This window comes from Scomber japonicus, chromosome 1 (genome assembly GCF_027409825.1).
Source record: "Scomber japonicus isolate fScoJap1 chromosome 1, fScoJap1.pri, whole genome shotgun sequence".
Classification (NCBI taxonomy): domain Eukaryota; kingdom Metazoa; phylum Chordata; class Actinopteri; order Scombriformes; family Scombridae; genus Scomber; species Scomber japonicus.
In genome coordinates this window covers 42,350,020-42,375,980 of record NC_070578.1, presented here as the reverse complement: position 1 = coordinate 42,375,980, position 25,961 = coordinate 42,350,020, and the positions used below count along the sequence as shown (strand labels likewise).

The 25,961-nt window shown below is 40.7% G+C and overlaps 1 protein-coding gene and 1 long non-coding RNA gene across 2 annotated transcripts in view; both read right to left on the bottom strand.

Moving 5' to 3' along the window:
• LOC128372129 (NACHT, LRR and PYD domains-containing protein 12-like) overlaps nt 1–21,443 on the bottom strand; it is a 54,977-nt gene extending 33,534 nt beyond the window's left edge. Inside the window, exon 1 of the mRNA XM_053332420.1 lies at nt 21,375–21,443. Within this exon, the coding sequence (XP_053188395.1) occupies nt 21,375–21,443 (69 nt within the window). The remainder of the gene's footprint in view (nt 1–21,374) is intronic.
• On the bottom strand, nt 1,111–16,849 carry LOC128359909 (uncharacterized). The gene is made up of 2 exons (XR_008321473.1): nt 16,639–16,849; nt 1,111–2,025 (listed from the first exon to the last, which is right to left on the bottom strand). It is a non-coding gene; the product is annotated as an uncharacterized LOC128359909 (long non-coding RNA).
• Nucleotides 21,444–25,961: the final 4,518 nt, after the last annotated feature.

The following is a 25,961-nucleotide window of genomic DNA, read 5'->3' as shown; positions in this document are numbered from 1 at the left end:
TTAATTTCAATTATGTTCATTAGACTTAATTTCAGCACCTTTACTGTTCAAATAGAAGGGCACAACCATGATTTTAATGCCTCTCCTGGTGTAGGGACAGGATTAAATGTAATCTGTTTTCAGTTTTTGACCTTTTCTCTCATCTTTTATTTTTTAGACACCTTATCTCATAATTATGAGGTGAGGAAAGGTGCCACATTGGATTTCGGTAAAGTTGGGAAGATATTCACAAATTCGAACTTCCAGGATCAATAAGTAAAATAATAATAATTAAAATAAGAGAGACGTGAAAGCAAGAAAACAGAGAGGTGTCTTGCACATGTAGCCTCTTATTTTCACGTCTCCCTTATTTTAATCTCTCTCTCAAACATTCGTTCCTAATGTGAAAAAGACATGTTAGCCTACAAAAACAGTAAAAGAAATCAAAACAGACAAAAGCAATCAAATGGAATTGTTGCGTCGCCTATTAGGATAGATGACCACAGTGGTGAAAATTACGCAAAAATATATTTTTCTCAAACAGCTGTTGTAGTATGACTATGAGGAGACCGTTGATGCATGTAGTGATTTTGGAGTCATTATATTATATACCAGAGCAGTTATTGATTGTTTGCAGCATTGTCCTCTGGTATTGCAATTTGCAGACACACTTGTGTGGCTGCCAGCTACGCATAGAGGTTTTTATGTTAATAAAACGCTTCTCCTGTGACTAATTGATCCTAGAAGATCTGTGAATATCTTAAACTCCAATGTGGCACCTTTCCTCATCTCATAATTTCGAGAACATGTTAATGCATATTATATATATTTAGAGAGTTTTTTTAAATAAACCTCATTATTGGATGTTTTTATATACAATATTTTTTACCCTTTTACTTCTTTATGCATTTCTGTTATTTGGACAGTAAATGAAGTAACCTAAAATTCAGGTTTTATATATTAAATTACAGAAATGATCACATCTAAAGATAAAAATCAAGGTCCCTAGAATAACAATTATCCATAATAAACAATGACTCTGATAATAGTAATAAAACTTTCATAAAAAGCCTTTCACATGCGCCTTGAGATAAAGCTTCAAGTACTTTAAAATCTTCCATACAGAGAAAAGTTGTTTATTAGATTTATTAAATGGACACTTTCAAATTAATTCTTTAGCTAGCAGGTTTTAAATGTTTGAGTTTGTCTCCATCCGAACCTGCAACACTGCTTTGATGCACCATTGTATATTTTACTTGTCGTTGTTTTAGGTGTAACGTTTGTGTTGTATTTTTACTTTATTGTCCAAAGTACACAAGCAAAAGAAAGTGAATCACGCTGTTTAAGTAAAGGTTGAACCAACATATCACAGCACACACCAGCAGAGACTTTAATAGTGTTTGAAAATAAACATCTCTGGGCTGAAGTGTTTGTTCTTTGATGAGCACAGTTATGAGCTTTTATTTTGAAGTCTGATCCGTTGCGGTTTCCAGTCTGTGTCCAACAGCTTGACGCATCCAGGAAACAAGGGGCGTGGCTTCATCCTCAGGGAGGGGCGGGAAGTTACTGTCAGACTAAAACTCACGTGATGAGTTGATATTAAAAAATATCCATCAGTAAAGAAACATTCCAACATTTCTGTAAATCCAGAAGTGGAAAAAGTAATCGGATACTTTACTGTAGTAAAAGTACCAGTAGAGCAAAGTAAGAATACTCTATTACTAGTAAAAGTCCTGCATGAAAAATCCTATTACAGTAAAAGTACTGCAGTATTATGAGTGATGTAGTTAAATTATTGATAAATGATTAATGGGAGAGGAAAGAAGAAAAAACAAAGGTCTGATACACAAATGTGTTTTCAGTTTTTGGACTTTTTCTCTAATCTTTGATTTTTGCTGAAATATTGGATCATTTGAACATTTATTGAAATGAAAGCATGTGAGAAGTTTAGAGGGAAAAATGTGAGTCTGAGACAGATCTGCTTCACAGTGCAGAGTGTTTGATGTTTGATTTCAGCAGCTGATCTTCAGTCAGCAGAGTTTCTGTCTGAGAGACTCTCCCTCCTACAGAGGACACAGAGAGACTCTCCCTCCTACAGAGGAACCAGAGAGACTGAGGAACCAGATGGCAAGGACCCAAATCCAAACCCAAATCCAGCACACACAGGTTCAGTGAATGTGGTGTTGAAGGTGTGAAGGTGGATCAGTGTGTCAGAGGAGACTCTGTAGAAGGACAGAGTGCCAGCAGGACAGTCCACATACACTGCTACTCTGTTAGAGACAGAGGAGGAGGAGGAGGAGGAGGAGGAGGAGGAGGAGATGGGTGTTTCTATCTTATTGTGACAGACAGAGTAACCATCATCAGAGCAGTTCAGACTCCAGGACTGATCATTCCTTCCAAACACACAGTCAGCACTGCGTCCTTTCCTGCTGATTCCTCTGTAACTCACTGATATAGAAACTCTTCCTCTCCTCTCGACCTCCCAGTAACAGCGACCAGTCAGATCATTTCTACACAGCAGCTGAGGCCTGACATTGAATCTGTCTGGATGATCAGGATATGACTGAATCTGATACACATATGTCACCTTCCTGTTGTTATCAGACAGTTTGAGTTCTCTGCTCATTGCGTTTGGATCCAGTTCCAGTTCACAGGCATCTGATGGAGAGAACGAGACACAATACAATACTGCAGTTATTGATCTATCATCTGTTTGATGATGACGTCATCTTCATCCTCAGTTGGATGTCACTGACACGCAGGCACAGACAGACAGACACACACACACACACACACACACAGACTGTAGCTGTATAACTGTACAGATATTTAATGTTTTATGACTTTTTATTTATTTAGTTCTTTTATTTTTTTGTGGTGTTTTTGTTGTTCTGTTCTGGTTGTTAGTCTGAATGTTGACTTTATGCTTCTTGTCCCCCCTGTTTATTTGTGTTTATTTTTAATTCTTGTTTTTTTCCACAATAAAATAAAAAATAAAGATAAAGGCACACTTACACTTCCTCAGACCTGGTGTCAACCATCGGACTCCAGCAGGCTGCAGGCTGAAACCATGATAGAATCTAATCAGGTTTAACTTTCAACATTTCCAGGAAACTTCAGTTAGAAAGAAGAAAAAGTCAAAAGATTCAGTTGAGATCTGTGATCAGCTCTGACAGAGAAAATGTTTCCAGGTCTTGAGAGACTGAGAGTGTCCATCTGTCCATTCCTGAGAGTGTCCACCTGTCTGTCCATACCTGAGTGTCCACCTGTCTGTCCATACCTGAGAGTGTCCACCTGTCTGTCCATACCTGAGAGTGTCCACCTGTCTGTCCATACCTGAGAGTGTCCACATGTCTGTCCATACCTGAGAGTGTCCACATGTCTGTCCATACCTGAGAGTGTCCAGTCTCCAGTGCGGATCCTCCAGTCCAGCAGACAGAAGCTTCTCTCCTGAGTCTCCTGGATGATTGTAGCTCAGGTCCAGCTCTCTCAGATGGGAGGGGTTGCAGCTCAGAGCTGAGGCCAGAGAAGCACAGCCTTCCTCTGTGATCAGACATCCTGACAGACTGAACACACACAACAGTTCATCTAATGAGCTTGAAAAGATTCTCAACTCAATAAACATTTTATATTTATATTTGTCAGTAACATTTTATTTGTAATATTTTCCTAAAAATATTCTCTGTACGTTCACCTGCATGAACAGGACATGACAGCAATCCAATGTTGTATATTTTCTGTTAATAATTCCGTTATAGTAGATTTTCATGACATTATGCACACTGAGTCTACATTGAAGATTAAATGACAGAATGTAACTCATATGTTGGCATTAAATGTAAACTATAAACTAAGGAGAAGCCAAAATATTACTTCAAATACATAGTCATAAGAAGGACCTGAGAGTTTCCAGTCCGGAGTGTGGACTCTCCAGTCCAGCAGAAAGCTGCTTCACTCCTGAATCCTGCAGGTTGTTGTTACTCAGGTCCAGATCTCTCAGATTAGAGGACTGGGAGCTGAGAACTGAGGACAGAGCTGCACAGCTTCTCTCTGAGAGGTTACAGTCACTCAACCTAAAGAAGAAGTTCAATAAGACAATTCACAGATCCAACTTATAAAGAAAGTATATGACTGGTAGGTAAACTTTTATAGACCGCTTAATCATGACCTCAGGCTTCCAAGTGTACATTGTGGACTCTCCAGTCCAGCAGAAAGCTGCGTCACTCCTGAATCCTGCAGGTTGTTGTTACTCAGGTCCAGATCTCTCAGACTAGAGGACTGGGAGCTGAGAACTGAGGACAGAGCTGCACAGCTTCTCTCTGAGAGGTTACAGACACTCAGCCTGAAGAAGAATTTTAATAAGTTAATTCACAGATCCAATATATACAGAAGGTCTGAACTTGGTGGGTATACCTTTACAGATTACAGTTGAATCCTGACCTGAGGGTTTCCAGTCCACAGTGTGGACTCTCCAGTCCAGCAGAAACAAGCTTTACTCCTGAATCCTGCAGGTTGTTGTTACTCAGGTCCAACTCTCTCAGATGGGAGGGGTTGTAGCTCAGAGCTGAGGCCAGAGAAGCACAGCCTTCCTCTGTGATCACACATCCTGACAGACTGAACACACACAACAGTTCATCTAATGAGCTTAAAAACATTCTCAACTCAAACATTTTTTCCCCCTTCAGGCCTTTATGTTCAAACTCAGCACCCCCTGCTGTATGTTGGTGTCATTCAGATACATTTTAGGTTAGTAGAAGGAGAGAAAGCACATGTTCCTGCTGGAGGCTGCAACTGCTGAAACTCAGAGTTTAATCTGATGCCATTCTGTTTTTACTTTGGCAGTAGAAGAGACAAAATATCACTTCATATACACAGTAATAAAAATAACCTGAGAGTTTCCAGTCCGCAGTGTTGACTTTGCAGTCCAGCAGAAAGCTGCTTCACTCCTGAATCCTGCAGGTTGTTGTAACTCAGGTCCAGATCTCTCAAACTAGAGGACTGGGAGCTGAGAACTGAGGACAGAGCTGCACAGCTTCTCTCTGAGAGGTTACAGTCAGTCAACCTGGAGAAGAATCAGCAGAACAAAATAAAATAATGGCATTTATTTTTCTTTGAGTAAAGATTACAGGTTCATATGTAGGAATCAGAAATTCCTTCTCATTAATGACACTGGTGACCATTAAGTGAGCTGCAGTCAAACATCTCTCACTCCCAGTCAGTCTGTTTGTTTACAAACAAATACACACAAAGAGGCTCCTGTTACGCTGTGGCCTAACCGTTGAGAGCCAATCCAATGGCCAACCTGAAAAATGATTAATCAACCATCCAAACCTGAACCATGAACTGCAAACTTTGTTTACAAACCATGAACACCAGTAGGCTCAGCATGCTGTGGTGAGGGAGCAAAAGGCTGTGTGTTTTTAATGTGTGCTTATTACTTCCTTTTGACTATCAACAGAAAAAACAAACAAGGTTAACTGTGTTCTGCTTTCAATCTGATGCTTGTTTTCTGCTCCTTTGTTGAGGAAATAATGTTTCAGCTGTTAGTTCTCAGGAAGTGAAGACTTGTCATTGTGGGGGTGTTTTGTTGTGAAATGTGTTGTGTGTCTCTCTTTTTCCACATTTCCTTTATCTTTCACTCCTCCCTTTCTTCTCTATTCTCACTCCTTAAATCCAGACGTCTGCTTCTGTCCTCTTCTCACTGATTTTCCACTCATTTTCTCCTATCTTCTTCTTACTTCTGCTTTTAAGTCCTTTCTCACTCTCCTCATCATGACATGACTGAATGTGAAATGACACAAAACAATCCTCAATGTTAGGGTGGACCTACAGATGGAGATACTCCCCCAGTTATAGAAACTTGTCATAGGGAATTTTCAAAAAGTTATTTTTAAAACTTAAGATTCATGACTTTTTTTGGGGTAGAGCATAGCTCAGTGGATAGAGCACCCACCCCATGTGTTGAGGCTACAGTCCTCGCTGCAGGCAACCCCGGTTCAAATCCTGCACCGAGTGGTCCTATCCTGTGTGTCATTCACCCCTCTCTGCTTCCAATTTCCTGTCTCTGTCTATTAACCTGTACATTAAAGCCAAAAAAACTTTTTGAGAAGAACATTTGCGGCTGTAGCTCAAGAAGCCCCCCCTGCTCAGTCTATAGTTATGTGTACACCTACAGAGCTTTGTTGGAGGCTTTGACCACTGGCAGCAGCCTCAGAAGAGCCTTCTCTGAAGCAGAGTATTTCTTCAGGTCAAACAAGTCCAGATCTTTTTGTGATGACAGTAAAATGAAGACCAGAGCTGACCACTGAGCAGCAGACAGTTTATCTGTGGAGAGACTTCCTGATCTCAGGTACTGTTGGATCTCCTCCACTAGAGAAAGATCATTCAGTTCATTCAGACAGTGGAACAGATTGATGCTTCTCTCTGCAGACACATTCTCACTGATCTTCTTTTTGATGTGGTTGACTGTTTCCTGATTGGTCTGTGAGCTACTTCCTGTTTGTGTCAGCAGACCTCGTAGGAGAGTCTGATTGGTCTGCAGTGAAAGACCCAGGAGGAAGCGGAGGAACAAGTCCAGGTGTCCATTTGGATTCTTTAAGGCCTCGTCCACAGCACTGTGGTAGAAACGTGGTGATTTGTCTCTGAACACTTCAGACCAACAGGATGTTGTTTGTTCTTCCAGCAGATTGACTCCAGACTTGATGAATGTCAGATGGACATGAAGAGCAGCCAGAAACTCCTGAACACTCAGATGGACGAAGCAGAACACCTTGTCCTGGTACAGCCCTCTCTCCTCTTTAAAGACCTGTGTGAACACTCCTGAGTACACTGAGGCTGCTCTGATATCGATGCCACACTCTGTCAGATCTGATTCATAGAAGATCAGGTTGCCTTTCTGCAGCTGCTCAAAAGCCAGTTTTCCCAGAGACTTAATCATCTTCCTGCTCTCTGGACTCCAGTGTGGATCTGTCTCAGCTCCTCCATCATACTTGATGTTCTTCAGTTTGGACTGAACCACCAGAAAGTGGATGTACATCTCAGTCAGGGTCTTGGGCAGCTCTCCTCCCTCTCTGCTTTTCAACACATCCTCCAGAACTGTAGCAGTGATCCAGCAGAAGACTGGGATGTGGCACATGATGTGGAGGCTTCGTGATGTCTTGATGTGGGAGATGATGGTGCTGGCCTGCTCCTCAACTCTGAATCTCTTCCTGAAGTACTCCTCCTTCTGTGGGTCAGTGAACCCTCTGACCTCTGTCACCATGCTGACACACTCAGGAGGGATCTGATTGGCCGCTGCAGGTCGTGTGGTTATCCAGAGGCGAGCAGAGGGAAGCAGTTTCCCCCTGATGAGGTTTGTCAGCAGCACATCCACTGAGGTGGACTCTGTAACATCAGTCAGGATCTCAGTGTTGTGGAAGTCCAGAGGAAGTCGACACTCATCCAGACCGTCAAAGATGAACACAACCTGGAACTCTTCAAACCTGCAGATTCCCGCTTCTTTGGTTTCAGTAAAGAAGTGATGAACAAGTTCCACCAAGCTGTACCTTTTCTCTTTCACCACATTCAGTTCTCTGAAAGTGAATGGAAATGTGAAGTGTATGTCCTGGTTGGCTTTGTCTTCAGCCCAGTCCAGAGTGAACTTCTGTGTTAAGACTGTTTTCCCAATGCCAGCCACTCCCTTTGTCATCACTGTTCTGATTGGTTCACCTCTTCCAGGTGAGGCTTTAAAGATGTCTTCTTGTCTGATTGTTGTTTCTGGTCTGTCTGGTTTCCTGGATGCTGTTTCAATCTGTCTGACCTCATGTTCATTGTTGACCTCTGCAGTCCCTCCCTCTGTGATGTAAAGCGGTGTGTAGATCTGATTCAGAAGGGTTGGGTTTCCTGCTTTAGCGATCCCCTCAAACACACACTGGAACTTCTTCTCCAGGTTAGACTTGAGTTTACGTCGACACTTTGCAGCACGAGCTCCTGAATGAACAAACAACAAATGAAATCAGTGAGTGGATCCTACAGAAAGTCTAGAAATCTGAACATGTAAGTGTGTCTGTGTAGTTTTTCCTCCTCCATCAGTTTTATTCAGCTCATCAGTGGAGGACAAACAGCCTCTGATCTGATGCAGATGTGTGCAGCATATTTACTGCAGAGTTTGAAATATAAACCTCTCCCATGTTGCCTCCATTTCCTCTCCATCATGTTAAATCTGTCAAAATCCTCTTACTGCTCTGCAGATGCTCAGCCAGCTCCTCCTGCTTCATTCTCCCCAGGAAGTGCACTGTGATCTTCAGAAATGCCTCTCTGCTGCTCCTCCTCTGCTCTTCCTCCTCACCGTCCAACACCTCCTCATCCTCACTCTGACTCTCTAAGCATTCTGGGTCATCTGGACTCAGACCCCTCTGGACTCTCTTCAGCTCGTTCTTCACAAAAGTGAAGATGTTCTCCTCCAGCAGCTGGAACAGAAAGATAAAGTGAACATTTCATTTAAACTGGTAGAACACAACATGTGATTCATGTGTCAGTCTGAAGGCCTGCTGGTCTAAACAGAGCAGCATGGACACTGTTAGGACCTGAATGCTATTTTACTATTTCATCTGTGGTTGATGGAGTTAAAAGTAAAAGGTGTGTTTGTACATGTACACACCATAAATATGGAGTCCAGCTGTGTTTGATGCTGCTGTGCAGACTGATCACTGGGAACCTCTGAGCTCTGCTGCTGAACTCTGTGGAGAAAACATCACGTTTAAGGACATTTAATGACTCAAATCTGCACTCAGCTTATTAAAGATGTTCTGTCATGATGACAAAATGAACTCCTGTAAATGCTGCTCTGATTACTGGATGTTAAATTCTTACCTTCTATCAGCAGGCTGTCCATCTTTAAACTTAATAGGATGATGCTTAGACCGGTCACTCTTCATGGACACACAGCTGGGTTCAGGAGAGTCTTCTCTCTGCTGCTGCATCCTGATACTAATAAAACAGTGATAAAAACATGCAGTTAAAACCAATGAAATTAAGGATTAAACATCAGTTTAAGTCCCAGAATTAAAAGGAAGTGTTTCAGAACAGAGTGACTGATGAGTTCATATTGCTCCAGTGATAAAAAGTGGTCTTGAATCAACAGAAGAAGAAGGAAGGGTTAGTTATAGTACAAAAAGTAACCCATGACTTTCAACAAACTAACTGTATTGTTTGTTGTTTTAATCCAATACATTAATTGTTTTCTTAAATTCTTCTGTCTATTTTTTCATGTTGTTCTAATTTCTAATTGATGTCGACTACAGTGAACAATTTTCCACATTGTGGACAATAAAGTTTAATAAAATTAAATGAAGAAATGCAGGACTGACCATCAGTTGAATCATCAGAATCAAACAGATTTGGTCTAATGGAGAGAAAGCAGCCTAAACCCCTAAATTATGAACTAAGGACAGCCACAATCCCGACTTTCTCTGCTGCCCAGCTTCACTGAGTCTCCTAAAATGTTGCCTGCCCCTTCCGAGGTCCTCGTGCATCTTGACCCCCTTTCGATGTGGTTTTGTTGACACCTTGGTTTCCAAAGTTTCTGCCCTGAGCAGCTCTTCCAGCCTCCAGAGTGGTCCTGTCCATCTGTCCTGCCTTCTTTCTCCTCTTTGTTTTCTCCCTCCTGAGCAGCCCGGAGGGACATTTGGGAGCTGTCCCTTGAGGGGCGACTGTCATGATTCCTGTTTAAGCTGTTTGTGTTGTCCTGTCTGTTTCTGTCCCTGCCTTCAGTTTCAAACCCACCTGCTCACCTGCTGCCACTGTGTAATTCCCTCATCAGCTCCTCGCTACATATGCTGCTCTCACTCATTTTCTTTCATTCTAGATACTAGATTGTGATGCTGTTCCTGTTCCTCTTGTTACCTGTTCCTGCTGGTTTCAACCTTATTTGAACTGCTTTCCCTTTATGGTCTGTAAGCCTGTCTGTTGGTTTCTGAGCATTAAAGCTGTTTCCATTTAACCTGTCTGTGGTGTTTGTGCCTGGTCCACCTGCTCCGCCCCACATAACACAGGAGGTTTATTCAGCCCAAACAGCCAACCAACCATTATTAAATTCTTACCTTCCATCAGCAGGTTGTCCAGGTTTAAACCAAATATGACGAGGCATAGACCAGTCACTCTTCATGGACACGTTTAAGGACATTTAATGACTCAAATCTGCACACAGCTTATTAAAGATGTTCTGTCATGATGACTAAATGAACTCCTGTAAATGCTGCTCTGATGGGTGTCAAACTTGGTGTCAAATTCTTACTTTTGCTCAGCAGGTTGTCCATCTTTAAACCTGATCAGACGATCCATGGACCAGTCACTCTTCATGGACACACAGCTGGGTTCAGGAGAGTCTGTTCTCTGCTGCTGCATCCTGATAAAAAAATAAAACAGTAACAAAAACATGCAGATAAAAATCAAAACCATTGATATAAATACATTTCACATGTTATAATATTTGTATTTTAATTCTAATTTGCTAATTTAACATGAAATTGTCGACACCAATAAGTGTCTGTATAAATATATGCTATGCAAGTTATATTTAGGTTGGGTAGCTAGAGGTGCCATGACAAAAAATCTTTTAAATGGGTGCCACGGTCTAAAATGTCTGGGACCCCTGCTCTCTATTTAATTCATGTCTTCTCTGAGACTTCGGAGGCCTGTACTACGAAGCTGGATTAACCTATCCAGGATATCTCTCCGATACCTGAATTGATTTATCCAGATATTCGCAGTCTAGGATAAACGGTACTACGAAGCTGGTTATCAACTCGGTAAATCAACCCAGGGTTTTCCAATCTGGATCTCCGCACGCTCACATAAAGGGGAGGTGTTTGCAGCATCTGACCAATCACAAACATGGAGAAACCCTGCAGAGCTACTTTACCATGGAGGAGCAGACAATTATTCTTCAACAATATGAAGAATTAAATCACATCATCCAGGCCAAAAGCAACATTGTTGCTGCAGCAAAAGCCAGGAAGGAATGCTGGCAGGAAATTGCCGACTCTGTTAAAGCGTAAATTCATGAGATCATACAATATTAATTTATTGGTCAATATAAACGGACAGCACTCTGATCACACAATGTCACTTCATTACCGCACAGACGTTTGGGGCAGGGCGCTTCCTCAGTGCCCTTCCTTTCATAGAGACATTAAGTTAGTTTAATATTCAACATTCAAAATACAAACCTATTATGCGCTTCAACCATTTGAGTGAATGATTTCAAACCAACTGTATAACATACAGACTAATATCCCTCATGTGTCTCAAGGCTTATTTACAAATATATATTTTCGTCAATTTTTTACAATTACAATAAATAAATACAGTTATTATGCTCCCTGACACTTTGATCTCAGGATGTCAAACCTACAGAATAATATCGCCCACGTGCCTCAATGATTATTTTTTAAATATATATTTTGGCCAATTAAAAAATTGCATCTATCCCTAAAAGCTCATTCTCTCCTAAGCGCTCCTCTCACGATCCGCGCACCAATGTTGCCAGGATCTTCTAAGAATGGGCAGGTCATTTTCTAAGAGAACTGATTGGTCAGGAGGTGGTGCTTTTATACTCGTTGATCTCTTATCCAGAACATAACCTGCTCCGGAGCAGGTTAGCCGTTCAGCATAAGTTACCATGGTGATTTACCCCGGTAAGAAGTGAACCAGCTTCGTAGTACGGAAAACCCAGGGATAACCCTGAAGTTACCTAGATAAGAGAAAATCCAGCTTCGTAGTACAGGCCTCTGGAGTTTACTTGAATGTAAACAAAGACACAGTGACATACCTGAGGATCTCTATCAATAAGGATCAAAAAGTTGAAGTACTTTATATTGTAACCCAGTCATTGAAAAAGACCCATATTAAGCAGTGAGAAACAGTTCAATGGGTCACTTCTCAAAACAATGGTGGAGCACATAATTCACTTGGGCAGTTTATTCAGGTGCAAATGACTAATGATTCGACTCAAACCTTTAACTCTGATGAAGACGCAGTGAGTGTCAAAACGTTGAACTAATTCTCACAATTTGTCCTATTCTGAGAGTACCGACCTTCACCTATGGAGTGACTGAAGCACAAGAGATTCTCTTTACTTGGATATTAATCAATGTCTTCTCAAGGATCAGTCTTTGAAAGGTTAAAAGTAGAGGGCATTTTAGGCTTACCTGTGCTGCTCTCTCATTACATATTGATAATAAAACAATGAAAAGAAAAAAGAAAACATGATCAGCTACTTTTCAAAAAAATGTGTAAACGTTTACTTAAAACGTGTTTGTTTGTTTTTTTCATCACAGGTGTACACTGTGATGTCACTACTGAAACTATATATTGATTCCTCTTCTCAGGAGAGTCAGATAATAACAAACTTCACTTTTAAATTCTTACCTTCCATCAGCAGGTTGTCCATCTTTAATGTCAATAGGACGACCCATAGACCGGTCACTCTTCATGGACACACAGCTGGGTTCAGGAGAGTCTGCTCTCTGCTGCTGCATCCTGATACAAACAAACAACAAATCAAAGAATTTAAAAAGATGAATTTTGAGCAGACTGTCAGCAGCTGAAGTTTTAGAAGCAAAATGAAAATCAGTAAGAAGACAGTGGATGAGAAACATTCTCCTGTTCATCAAAATGTCATCTGATGAAAGATGAGACAGCATCTTTCATCAGATGACATTTGATTAGTTGACTAATCAGTGGTTGAGCTCTTTGTTAACTCACAAAGTTAGTAGTTCATTCTGAGTTATTGTGACTTATTATTCAGTAGTTGAGTGTCAGATGTGACAGTGAGTGTGAATAATGATGGTGGAGTGATGTGAGTGGAGAACAGTGATGGACAGTTAGAGATCCTCATCTCACCTCTGAGCTTTGGTCTGGCTGTCATGTTCCCCACACAGAGAGCTTTTAGAGGGAGGGACTCCCTCCTCTCTGTCCCCACACTGATCCATAGCAGAGAAACAGCTGCTGGGAGAGCTGCACTCACTCACTACAACAAGGTTTCATCACAGGACACATTAGTTCTCATTCATCTCTCTAACATGTCACACATACTGTAGAAAACAGTGAAGCAGCAGCTCTTCCCATCAGACACACTGAGCAGGTCCATCTGAGGACTCTGCAGCCTCTGGGACAGTTCACAACATGGACTGTAAAAGAGCTTTCAGTCAAGCCAAGTCTGTCTCAGTGTTGGGGGATGGTTGTTTTTTGGATTAAAATGCACCACAGCCAAGTTGATCATAGCTGTTTGACCAGTTCTGACACTGCCTGCGTTTTCCACTGATGATAAGATCACAGATTACAATCAAAGTGCTGTTGGTTCAACCTGAGAATCACTAACAGTAAAACAAGGAAATCATTCTCAAACTGCTCTCCTTTAACTCATAAAGAAACAAATCATCAAGAATCTAAATTTCTGCAAAACCTGAAGGATTAAATAAATCTAGTGAAACAGACAATCATCATCAGAAACATTTCTACTGTCCAGTCAAACAGTGATTCAACACAATGTGATCAAACTGATGGTTCATCAGATATTTACAGATTTCTCTGGTAGGATTCTCACCTGCTAAAGTCTCTTCAGGTCAACTTACAGACACTTTCCACCTTCATGTGTAGAGAAACATGAGGGGAGAAGAAGCTGCTCATTCTCCCTCGTCAGTCCTGCTGTCTGTGTTCATTTGATCTGAAGACGCTGTCACACCCTCATAACTTCAGAGTCCACATCTGGCTTGACGTCAGAACTAGTTTTACCTGTGGCAGAAGTCCAGGAAGGGGGAGGGTCCATGCAGACTGAGAGGGGAAGAAAAGTCTCTTTGGGATTTCAAAAATAATGCCATGAATATTGATATCAAATTACATCCTCCATAAACAAACACTCCCTTCTTACAAAGTAACTTTTCTCTTGATGGAGGATGTAGAAAAACTTATAATCATGTGAATAAATGAACAATTTAAAGTCTGTAGCAAGAACCAAGGGGTTTAATGGATACAACTATTACTCAGCAAAGTCTGATCTCAGTGGTGATACAATGTCAAACTAATTTTTCGTATGTTTAAGAAATTTAGGCATTCCCCAAAAACATGGAAATGATTTTCTCCACATTTTGTATCCTGATATTTCTATTTTCTCTTTCATGTAATAAAATATCTCACTATGTCCTTCCAGCCATACTCTCTCCATGAAAGGGAGACAGTTGTTTTCCACTGTTGCTCACTGATCTCTTCCCATTCCTCTTCTAATAAAATCCTTCCAGCCTCTTTTCTCCACTTCTCTTTTACAGATGCTGTCTTGTTACCTTTTAAAAGTTCTACTGCTCTGTATAATTTTGAGATGAACTCTTTGTCCAAATCTGATTAATATGCCAAAAATAACAATTGACCCCGCCCTCCTGTAAAATGGTCTCACCCACTTCTCGACTTTAAAACCAGCTTAATTCAATGTTGATTCAATGACATTTTTTCAACAGTAAAAACAGTCAAACCAAACCAAATATCAACCAGAAGTCAACCTTACTGACTATAATTCAACGTTGAATTAACATCTTTTGCTATCTGGGAAGATATTTCCAGTTCAGTAGAAACTCAATCCAGCCCTCCTACCGCTGTGGCAGTGAGTTTATCACAGTGACCGTGCAGCAGAAGAAGAAGAAGACTTCTCCTCACTGGAAACACTTCTTGGGGTTTACCGCCATCTAGTGTCCGTAAGTGTGTACTGTCTCTCACACACTGCGGGAAAATCTCCACACAACTTCTAACAGGAACACAAACCTGACCGGTACGACAGGTCATAAACTAAATTAATTACTTTACTAAATTAAATCTATGAAACTCTACAAACACTGTTCATCATAACGTTTCTATCTTTGAACTCACAGTTCTGCTTTTCTTTTTCTTTTTTTATTTTTTTAGACACAATAAATCTTAGCTTTTCCTATTAACACAATAAACATTTGTACACTGGTTTCCTTAATAAACATATAACCCCCATACATTTAACATATATTAAATTCTGTTGTTTTAATTAATTTAGTTGATTATTCTTAACATTAGACAAACTACAGCTATAGTTACATTTCCATTCATTTTTTGTATACATTCATACATAAAATCATATTTAACTTATATTTACTTATGTTTCACAGATATTCATTGCAATTAAATCATTAATGTTGTTGCATTAATAAAATACCAAAAAGGGGCCCCTAACTAAACTGAATCTGACTTACTGACTAAAACAAACGGGGAGACATACTGACTTTACAGAAATGGACTTGCAAAGAAAAGAAAGACAATTATCTAAAGAGTGAATACAGAAGGATTATAAAGGAAACTGATTTTGACACTACCTGAAGAACAAACTGTAAAGGTGGACACTTTAATTTCATTCTTTTTATTACTTTGATTTAATACTGAATTGAAAATTTACTATTGAAATTGAAACACAGCGAGCAAAGTGATATACTTCAGTTGATCCATTTTATTTTCTTAAGTGAATCCAAGTTCACATCTAAAAGAAAAAAAGGGAAAATCTTGGTTTATTCAATTATTTCATTATTTATTATTTTGTGTAATAAATATATTTTCTTATTCCCGTTACTTTGCATTTGTGTTTAGCTTATCATCCTCCTTATCGGGCCTATGTGTGTGATATTTATGTAACTGTTAACTTAACAATTGGCTAATCTCATTTCAAGTCATGGTTACAAGTTTTTGGACTTTTTCTCTAATCTTTGATTTTTGCTGAAATATTGGATCATTTGAACATTTATTGAAATGAAAGCATGTGAGAAGTTTAGAGGGAAGAATCACTATTTGGTGGAGCTGTTAATAACTCAGACATCTGAAATGTGAGCCGACTACACACTGCTGACTTTAACGATGTGTTGTATTTTAAAGCTTGTTATATTATCCATTGTGTCAGTAAAGTGAGGATGCTTTCAACAATTATGTCATGAATAGTTTTATTGATGATTGTGTGATAAAATGAGAACCATAAAAACACTCAAAAAGCTGATCTTCAGTCAGCAGAGGAGGAGATGGATGTTTTTCTGTTTTCTGTTCTGATGTTGTACATCTCAAATGTATACACTTATCAAACATCATGATGATGATTATACAGATATACTTATGATTAACATAAGGTGTTTGAAATCAGTTACTAATGTAATGTAAGCAACGTGTCAAATATTGCGTAGAAATCAAAACTATTACTCAGTACTAATGAAAACATCAAAAAATATAAGTAGAAAATATTAATCAAAACTTAAACTCAAAAATAAATGTGTGAAATATAACCATTAATTACTTAGCATGTTAAGGAGGAATATAAAAATATATCATACTTACTCAAGATACACATTTATAAGGAATATTGGAGCCTTTACATCATTAATCAAAAGACTTCAAGTGCTGCTGTAGGAGTTCATACTCAGTCCTATGTGTCATCTTTACACATAGCAAGTCGTCCTCAGACTAAAAATTAACAGAACATTTGCATCATGTAGAATGAGAGAGTGTTTGAGTCTGAGACAGATCTGTTTCACAGTGCAGAGCGTGTGTGATGTTTGATTTCAGCAGCTGATCTTCAGTCAGCAGAGTTTCTGTCCACAGGAGAGACTCTCCCTCCTACAGAGGAACCAGAGAGACTCTCCCTCCAACAGAGGACACAGAGAGACTCTCCCTCCTACAGATGACCCAGAGAGACTCTCCCTCCTACAGAGGAACCAGAGAGACTCTCCCTCCTACAGAGGAACCAGAGAAACTCTCCCTCCTACAGAGGACACAGAGAGACACTCCCTCCTACAGAGGACAGAGAGACTCTCCCTCCTACAGAGGACACAGAGAGACTCTCCCTCCTACAGAGGACACAGAGAGACTCTCCCTCCTACAGAGGAACCAGAGAGACTGAACCAGACCAGACTCCAAACCCAGCATACAGAGGTACAGTGAATGTGGTGTTGAAGGTGTGGAGGTGGATCAGTGTGTCAGAGGAGACTCTGTAGAAGGACAGAGTGCCAGCAGGACAGTCCACATACACTGCTACTCTGTTAGAGACAGAAGAGGAGGAGGAGACGGAGACAGATGTTTCTCTGTTATTGTGACAGGCAGAGTAACGACCATCATCAGAGCACTTCAGACTCCAGGACTGATCATTCCTTCCAAACCAACAGTCAGCACTGACTCCTTTCCTGCTGATTCTTCTGTAACTCACTGATACAGAAACATGTCCTCTCCACTCAACCTCCCAGTAACAGCGACCAGTCAGAACATTTCTACACAGCAGCTGAGGTGTGTAGACAAATCTGTCTGGATGATCAGGATATGACTGATCCTCCTCCACACGTGTCACCTTCCTGTTGTTATCAGACAGTTTGATTCTTCTGTTCATTGTGTTTGGATCCAGTTCCAGTTCACAGGCATCTGATGGAGAGAACGAGACACAATACAGCTGCAGTTATTGATCTATCATCTGTTTGATGATGACATCATCTTCATCCACAGTAGGATGTCACTGACACACACACACACACACACACACACACACACACACACACGCACATGCGCACACACACACACACACACACACACAGATACACACACACGCACACAGACAGACATAGAAACACACAGTCTGTAGCTGTATAACTGTACAGATATTTAATGTTTTATGACTTTTTATTTATTGAGTTATTCTATTTTTTTGTGGTGTTTTTGTTGTTCTGTTCTGGTTGTTAGTCTGAATGTTGACTTTATGCTTCTTGTCCCCCCTGTTTATTTATTTTTGTTTTTAATTCTTGTTTTTTTTCACAATAAAATAAAAAATAAAGATAAAAGCACACTTACACTTCCTCAGACCTGGTGTCAACCATCGGACTCCAGCAGGCTCCAGGCTGAAACCGTGATAGAATCTAATCAGGTTTAACTTTCAACATTTACAGGAAACTTCAGTTAGAAAGAAGAAAAAGTCAAAGATTCAGTTGAGATAGGTGATCAGCTCTGACAGAGAAAATGTTTCCAGCTCTTCCTCCTCACAAAATGTCTGTGTCCAACTGTTTGTCCATACATGAGAATGTCTACCTGTCTGTCCATAGCTGAGAGTGTCCACCTGTCTGTCCATAGCTGAGAGTGTACATCTGTCTGTCCATACCTGAGAGTATCCAGTCTCCAGTGTGGATCCTTCAGTCCAGCAGACAGAAGCTTCTCTCTTGAGTCTCCTGGATGATTGTAGCTCAGGTCCAGCTCTCTCAGATGGGAGGGGTTGGCGCTCAGAGCTGAGGCCAGAGAAGCACAGCCTTCCTCTGTGATCAGACATCCTGACAGACTGAACACACACAACAGTTCATCTAATGAGCTTAAAAACATTCTCAACTCAAACATTTTATATTTATATTTTTCAGTAACATTTTATTTGTAATATTTTCCAAAAAATGTAAAATGCAAACACAATCATGTGCAACATTTCCTGAGCAAAAAATATACTCTGTATGTTCACCTGCATGAATAGGACCTGACAGCAATCCAATGTGGTATATTTTCTGGTATTACTTCGATTGTACTAGATTTTCATGACATTATGCACACTGAGTCTACATTGAAGATTAAATGACAGAATGTAACTCACATGTTGGCATGAAATGTAAACTATAAACTAAGGTGAAGCCAAAATATTACTTCAAATACGTAGTCATAAGAAGGACCTGAGTGTTTCCAGTCCGCAGTGTGGACTCTCCAGTCCAACAGAAAGCTGCTTCACTCCTGAATCCTGCAGGTTGTTGTTACTCAGGTCCAGATCTCTCAGACTAGAGGACTGGGAGCTGAGAACTGAGGACAGAGCTGCACAGCTTCTCTCTGAGAGGTTACATTCAGTCAACCTGGAGAAGAATCAGAAGAACAAAATAAAATAATGGCATTCATTTTCTTCTTTGAGCAAAGATTACAGGTTCATATGTAGGAATCAGAAATTCCTTCTCCATAAGTGAGCTGCAGTCAACATCCTGTTGATCACATTCCATCAATCACACTCCATCAGAACAAGCTGACTGTATGTGATGTTTTTGTCCTACTTTACATCTCTCATTCCCAGTCAGTCTGTTTGTTTACAAGCAAATACACACAAAGAGGCTCCTGCTGCTCCGCGGCCTGGCCGTTGAGAGCCAATCCAATGCCCAACCTGAAACAACTTCCTTTTGACTATCAACAGAAAAAACAAACATGGTTAACTGTGTTCTGCTTTCACTCTGAAGCTTGTTTTCTGCTCCTTTGTTGAGGAAATAATGTTTCAGCTGTTAGTTCTCAGGAGGTGAAGACTTGTCATTGTGGGGGTGTTTTGTTGTGAAATGTGTTGTGGTTGATGGTGGCAGCTAGATGTCTCATTTGCTGGAGAGCTAATATCTGCAGGATGTTTCTACTCAGATTGAACAGTTTTTGTTGTGTTAGATGCTGCTGGTTTGTTGATGTCAGTGGGACAGAGGCAAGGCACCAAGGAGCACCAAAAAACATCACATCTGTTGGATTTTGTGCCTGAGTCTAACACATAGAAATCAGTCCAAATGCTGATATACCCAAATGAGAAAGTCGGGGAAGGTCTAATTTTTAAAATTCCATGATAACCTGTTCACTCATTGGCAATAAAAAAAAAAATCTTTATAATTCTTACATATAGAATCTTTAAATGATGTTAATCTAAATAGTTATGTGCAGGGAGGAAGCCACATGATGTAAATATGGGGTTGTATGTAATTCCCTATCTTCTTACAACATCATTACCTGTTTGTTTTGTCTGAGATGTGTTTGTGTTATTTTGCTTGGCTGTGTTGTAAATGTCTCTACATTTATATCCAAGACTAAATAAAAGTTGAAATGAAAAAGATTATGTTTTTTACATCTTCTCCTCTGCTCTCCTTCACTCCTTTCTTCTCAGCACATTTTCTCTCTCTCTTTTTCCATGTTTCCACATCTCATTTCCTATTCTCTCCCTCATGTTTTTCCTCTCTTTATCTTTCATTCCTCCCTTTCTTCTCTATTCTCACTCCTTAAATCCAGACTTCGGCTTCTGTCCTCTTCTCACTGATTTTCGACTCATTTACTCCTGACTTCATCACACATTTTCTCCTCTTCTCCTTACTTCTGCTTTTAAGTCCTTTCTCACTCTCCTCATCATAACATAACTGAATGTGGAGATACTTCCCCAGTTATAGAAATGTGGCTCCACTGATTTGCTGATGCAGTCAGAGAGACTGAAGTTATTTTAAAACTTAAAAGACTCAGGACTCTTGAGAAAACATTTGCGGCTGTAGCTCAAGAAGCCCCCCATCACCCCCTTGCTCAGTCTATAGTTCTGTGTGCACCTACAGAGCTTTGTTGGAGGCTTTGACCACTGGCAGCAGCCTCAGAAGAGCCTCCTCTGAAGCAGAGTATTTCTTCAGGTCAAAGACATCCAGATCTTTTTCTGATGACAGTAAGATGAAGACCAGAGCTGACCACTGAGCAGGAGACAGTTCATTTGTGGAGAGACTTCCTGATCTCAGGTACTGTTGGATCTCCTCCTCTAGAGAACGATCATTCAGTTCATTCAGACAGTGGAACAGATTGATGCTTCTCTCTGCAGACACATTCTCACTGATCTTCTTCTTGATGTACTCAACTGTTTTTTGATTTGTCTTTAAGCTACTTCCTGTCTGTGTCAGCAGATCTTGTAGGAGAGTCTGATTGGCCTGCAGTGAAAGACCCAGGAGGAAGCGGAGGAACAAGTCCAGGTGTCCATTTGGACTCTTTAAGGCCTCGTCCACAGCACTCTGGTAGAAACTTGTTGATTTGTCTCTGATCACTTTAGACCACCTGAATGTTGTTTGTTTTGCTGCCAGCAGATTGACTCCAGACTTGATGAATGTCAGGTGGACATGAAGAGCAGCCAGAAACTCCTGAAGTCTCAGATGGACGAAGCAGAACACCTTGTCCTGGTACAGCCCTCTCTCCTCTTTAAAGACCTGTGTGAACACTCCTGAGTACACTGAGGATGCTCTGATATCGATGCCACACTCTGTCAGGTCTGATTCATAGAAGATCAGGTTGCCTTTGTGCAGCTGCTCAAAAGCCAGTTTTCCCAGAGACTCAATCATCTTCCTGCTCTCTGGACTCCAGTGTGGATCTGTCCCAGCTCCTCCATTATACTTGATGTTATTCAGTTTGGACTGAACCACCAGGAAGTGGATGTACATCTCAGTCAGGGTCTTGGGCATCTCTCCTCCCTCTCTGCTTTTCAACACAATCTCCAGAACTGTAGCAGTGATCCAGCAGAAGACTGGGATGTGGCACATGATGTGGAGGCTTTGTGATGTCTTGATGTGGGAGATGATGGTTCTGGCCTGCTCCACATCTCTGAATCTCTTCATGAAGTATTCCTCCTTCTGTGGGTGAGTGAACCCTCTGACATCTGTCACCATGTCGACACACTCAGGAGGGATCTGATTGGCTGCTCCAGGTCTTGTGGTTATCCAGAGGCGAGCGGAGGGAAGCAGTTTCCCCCTGATGAGGTTTGTCAGCAGCACATCCACTGAGGTGGACTCTGTAACATCAGTCAGGATTTCAGTGTTGTGGAAGTCCAGAGGAAGTCGACACTCATCCAGACCGTCAAAGATGAACACAACCTGGAACTCTTCAAACCTGCAGATTCCTGCTTCTTTGGTTTCAGTAAAGAAGTGATGAACAAGTTCCACCAAGCTGTACTTGTTCTCTTTCACCACATTCAGCTCTCTGAAAGTGAATGGAAATGTGAAGTCTATGTCCTGGTTGGCTTTGTCTTCAGCCCAGTCCAGAGTGAACTTCTGTGTTAAGACTGTTTTCCCAATGCCAGCCACTCCGTTTGTCATCACTGTTCTGATTGGTTCATCTCTTCCAGGTGAGGCTTTAAAGATGTCTTCTTGTCTGATTGTTGTTTCTGGTCTGTCTGGTTTCCTGGATGCTGTTTCAATCTGTCTGACCTCATGTTCATCATTGACCTCTGCAGTCCCTCCCTCTGTGATGTAGAGCGGTGTGTAGATCTGATTCAGAAGGGTTGGGTTTCCTGCTTTAGCGATCTCCTCAAACACACACTGGAACTTCTTCTCCAGGTTAGACTTGAGTTTACGTTGACACTTTGCAGCACCAGTTCCTGAATGAACAAACAACAAATGATATCAGTGAGTGGATCCTACAGAAAGTCTAGAAATCTGAACATGTGTGTCTGTGTAGTTTTTCCTCCTCCATCAGTTTTATTCAGCTCATCAGTGGAGGACAAACAGTCTCTGATCTGATGCAGATGTGTGCAGCATATTTACAGCAGAGTTTGAAATATAAACCTCTCCCATGTTGCCTCCATTTCCTCTCCATCATGTTAAATCTGTTAAAATCCTCTTACTGCTCTGCAGACGCTCAGCCAGCTCCTCCTGCTTCATTCTCCTCAGGAAGTGCACTGTGATCTTCAGAAATGCTTCTCTGCTGCTCCTCCTCTGCTCTTCCTCCTCACCGTCCAACACCTCCTCATCCTCACTCTGACTCTCTAAGCATTCTGGGTAATCTGGACTCAGACCCCTTTGGATTCTCTTCAGCTCCTTCTTCACAAAAGTGACGATGTTCTCCTCCAGCAGCTGGAACAGAAAGATAAAGTGAACATTTCATTTAAACTGGTAGAACACAACATGTGATTCATGTGTCAGTCTGAAGGCCTGCTGGTCTAAACAGAGCAGCATGGACACTGTTAGGACCTGAATGCTGCTTTAGTATTTCATCTGTGGTTGATGGAGTTAATAGTAAAAGGTGTGTTTGTACATGTACACACCATAAATATGGAGTCCAGCTGTGTTTGATGCTGCTGTGCAGACTGATCACTGGGAACCTCTGAGCTCTGCTGCTGAACTCTGTGGAGAAAACATCACGTTTAAGGACATTTAATGACTCAAATCTGCACTCAGCTTATTAAAGATGTTCTGTCAGGATGACTAAATGAACTCCTGTAAATGCTGCTCTGATTACTGGATGTTAAATTCTTACCTTTCATCAGCAGGTTGTCCATCTTTAAAGACCATAGACCAGTCACTCCTCATGGACACACAGCTGGGTTCAGGAGAGTCTGCTCTCTGCTGCTGCATCCTGATACAAACAAACAACAAATCAAAGAGTTTAAAAAGATGAATTTTGAGCAGACTGTCAGCAGCTGAAGTTTTAGAAGCAGAATGAAAATCAGTAGTACAATATTCTGACTTTTGCTCAGCAGGGTCCATCTTTGAAGTTAGCTCAAGACAGACACATCCAAGTTAGCTGCTGCTCTGATTATTGATGTGATGTTTTCAAAGTTACACACACATATTGATATAGTGACCATGTTGGTGTCTTATAACACTGAACTCTTTGACATGTGACTGTTGCACAGGTGTACACTGTGGTGTCACTGCTGAAACTATATATTGATTCCTCTTCTCAGGAGAGTCAGATAATAACAAACTTCACTTTTAAATTCTTACCTTCCATGAGGATGTTGTCCATCTTTGAATTTATTGGGATGGTACGTAAACCAGTAATCCTTCATCGGCACACAGCTGGGTTCAGGAGAGTCTGCTCTCTGCTGCTGCATCCTAATACAAAGAAAACAGTGGCAAAGACCTGGAGTTAAAACCAAAGAAATTTAAGATAAATCATCAGTTTGAATCCCAGAATGAAACAGAAATCTTTCAGAACAGAGTGACTGATGAGTTCAAATTCCTCCAGTGATGAAAAGGGGACGACAATGACTTGGTCTCTTATCTCATTATATCAATGTATTGTCTGTTAAACTGAATAGGATTAAATAAATAAAGTGAAAATGACAACAATAAATCAGGTGACAGAAAGCAAAGTGAGGAGGTGTGTTACATGCCAGTGTTGTCCTGCAGAGGGCAGCAAACACCTGCCAACACTAAGAAGCTCTGTGAGAGAGGAAGATGAGTCTTTCTGAGATGAAGATGTTCCTGTCAAACTGAACAATAATCAGCTGTCCAATCACAGCTTGGAGGCAGAGCCATAGGCGGAGCTTATCAACAGCAGCAGAGGTGAAGTCAAACATGACAGACAGCCTTTGACAATCAAAGTGTTTCATGTGTCTGAGGGACAGTACTATTGACTGTATGTTTAGCTCCATTTGTGAGGGACTGTTTGCAGTTTTAATGAGATGGATTGTGCTGCATGAAAGAACAGACAAGACAACACACACTGAAATGTAACACACCTTTTCACTTTGTTTCCTGTGTTCTGATTTGATTTTAATGTGGCTGAGAAACCATTCATTGTCTCTTTATCAAAGGTTTTTCTATTAATTATGACACAGTAAACACTGATATGAAAAATAAACATGTATTCATAACATGCATTATATCTCATTTTCTCTCTTTAGATGTTTCTCTTTTTCTATAAATGAAAAAAACGTTCTTGTGTCTAACAATCCTTTCTGTCAGTTATAAATCTGTTCAGTCAGTTTATCAATCCTTACAAATACTTTCCACTTTTCTTTATTGTTTAATATATTTAAATGTTCATTATACAGCATGACCTGAAAGACAGCAACAAAACAACCCAGTACCAGTGGCTATAAACAGCACACGTGACGTGCACCTATTCATGTTGGCTGCTGTCATTGGTGCTCATTTTCTCAGCATAAACAACTGCAATAAACAACTTCAGTGGACCCGCATGCTGCTTAATCAAGGCAAGCAAGGCACAATAAGCAATATAATCACATCACAAATAACAAACATTGCTAAATGGGCAGTTCAAAAGCTTCACACAGAAAAAGTGTATTTTACTCACCCTATTTGCTCAGTGAGCAGGAATCATTGTCAAAAAGGAGACAGGACCAGAAAAAATTGTAATTGAAGGTCTGAAAACCTTTCCTCCTCTCAGTACGCAGCTCTAGATTCAGTGTTGGCTTGCCGTCTGATTGAGTCTCAAGTTGCTGCTGTAGAGGTAGCTCAGTTAAATCATTTTTTACTAAATACTCCAAATCTCCGCCCTCCATAACTGTGTTTACTAACTTTGCTAACTAGCTGTCAACACAAATGAGCAAATCTCCCGTTATTTAAGGCTTGGTGGCTTCCTTTCACACTGTCCTGACTAATCACAGGTGAGCAGTGTCATGACAGCAGCCTCACCTAATTGGTTAATCATTCTTCTGTTTTTTTTAGAAATGGACACCAACTCAGCTAGGCCTCTGCACAGACAATAGTGTGCAATACCATGTTTTCACAGCTCATTTACCTCGTAACATGTAGTGGGGCGCTGTTTTACACATCATAAAATGCTCAATAATTAGAGAAGAGAAATGAGGAGATGACAGAGCCACAACACAGAAGGATTACATTAACTGATAAAAAAAAGTGTTTTTATTAAACGACAATTACAGTCTGAAAAAAGGTAGGAAACCTGGCTTCCCTTGGCCTCTGTGAGAAAATGCGACTGAGCTCAAGACAGACACATCCAAGTTAGCTGCTGCTCTGATTATTGATGTGATGTTTTCAAAGTTACACACACATATTGATATAGTGACCATGTTGGTGTCTTATAACACTGAACTCTTTGACATGTGATTGTTGCACAGGTGCACACTGTGATGTCACTGCTGAAACTATATATTGATTCCTCTTCTCAGGAGAGTCAGATAATAACAAACTTCACTTTTAAATTCTTACCTTCCATCAGCAGGTTGTCCATCTGTTAAGTTAGGAGGACGTTCCATAGAGTCTTCACTTCCTGTGTCTGAGTCTGATCTCTGCTGCTGCATCCTGATACAAATAAAACAGTGACAAAAACATAAAGTTAACACCAAAGAAATGAAGGATTAATCATCAGTTTAAATCCCAGAATGAAACAGAAATCTTTCAGAACAGAGTGACTGATGTGTTCAAATTCCTCCAGTGATGAAAAGAGGATGGCAGCAACTTGGTCATGAGTCAACA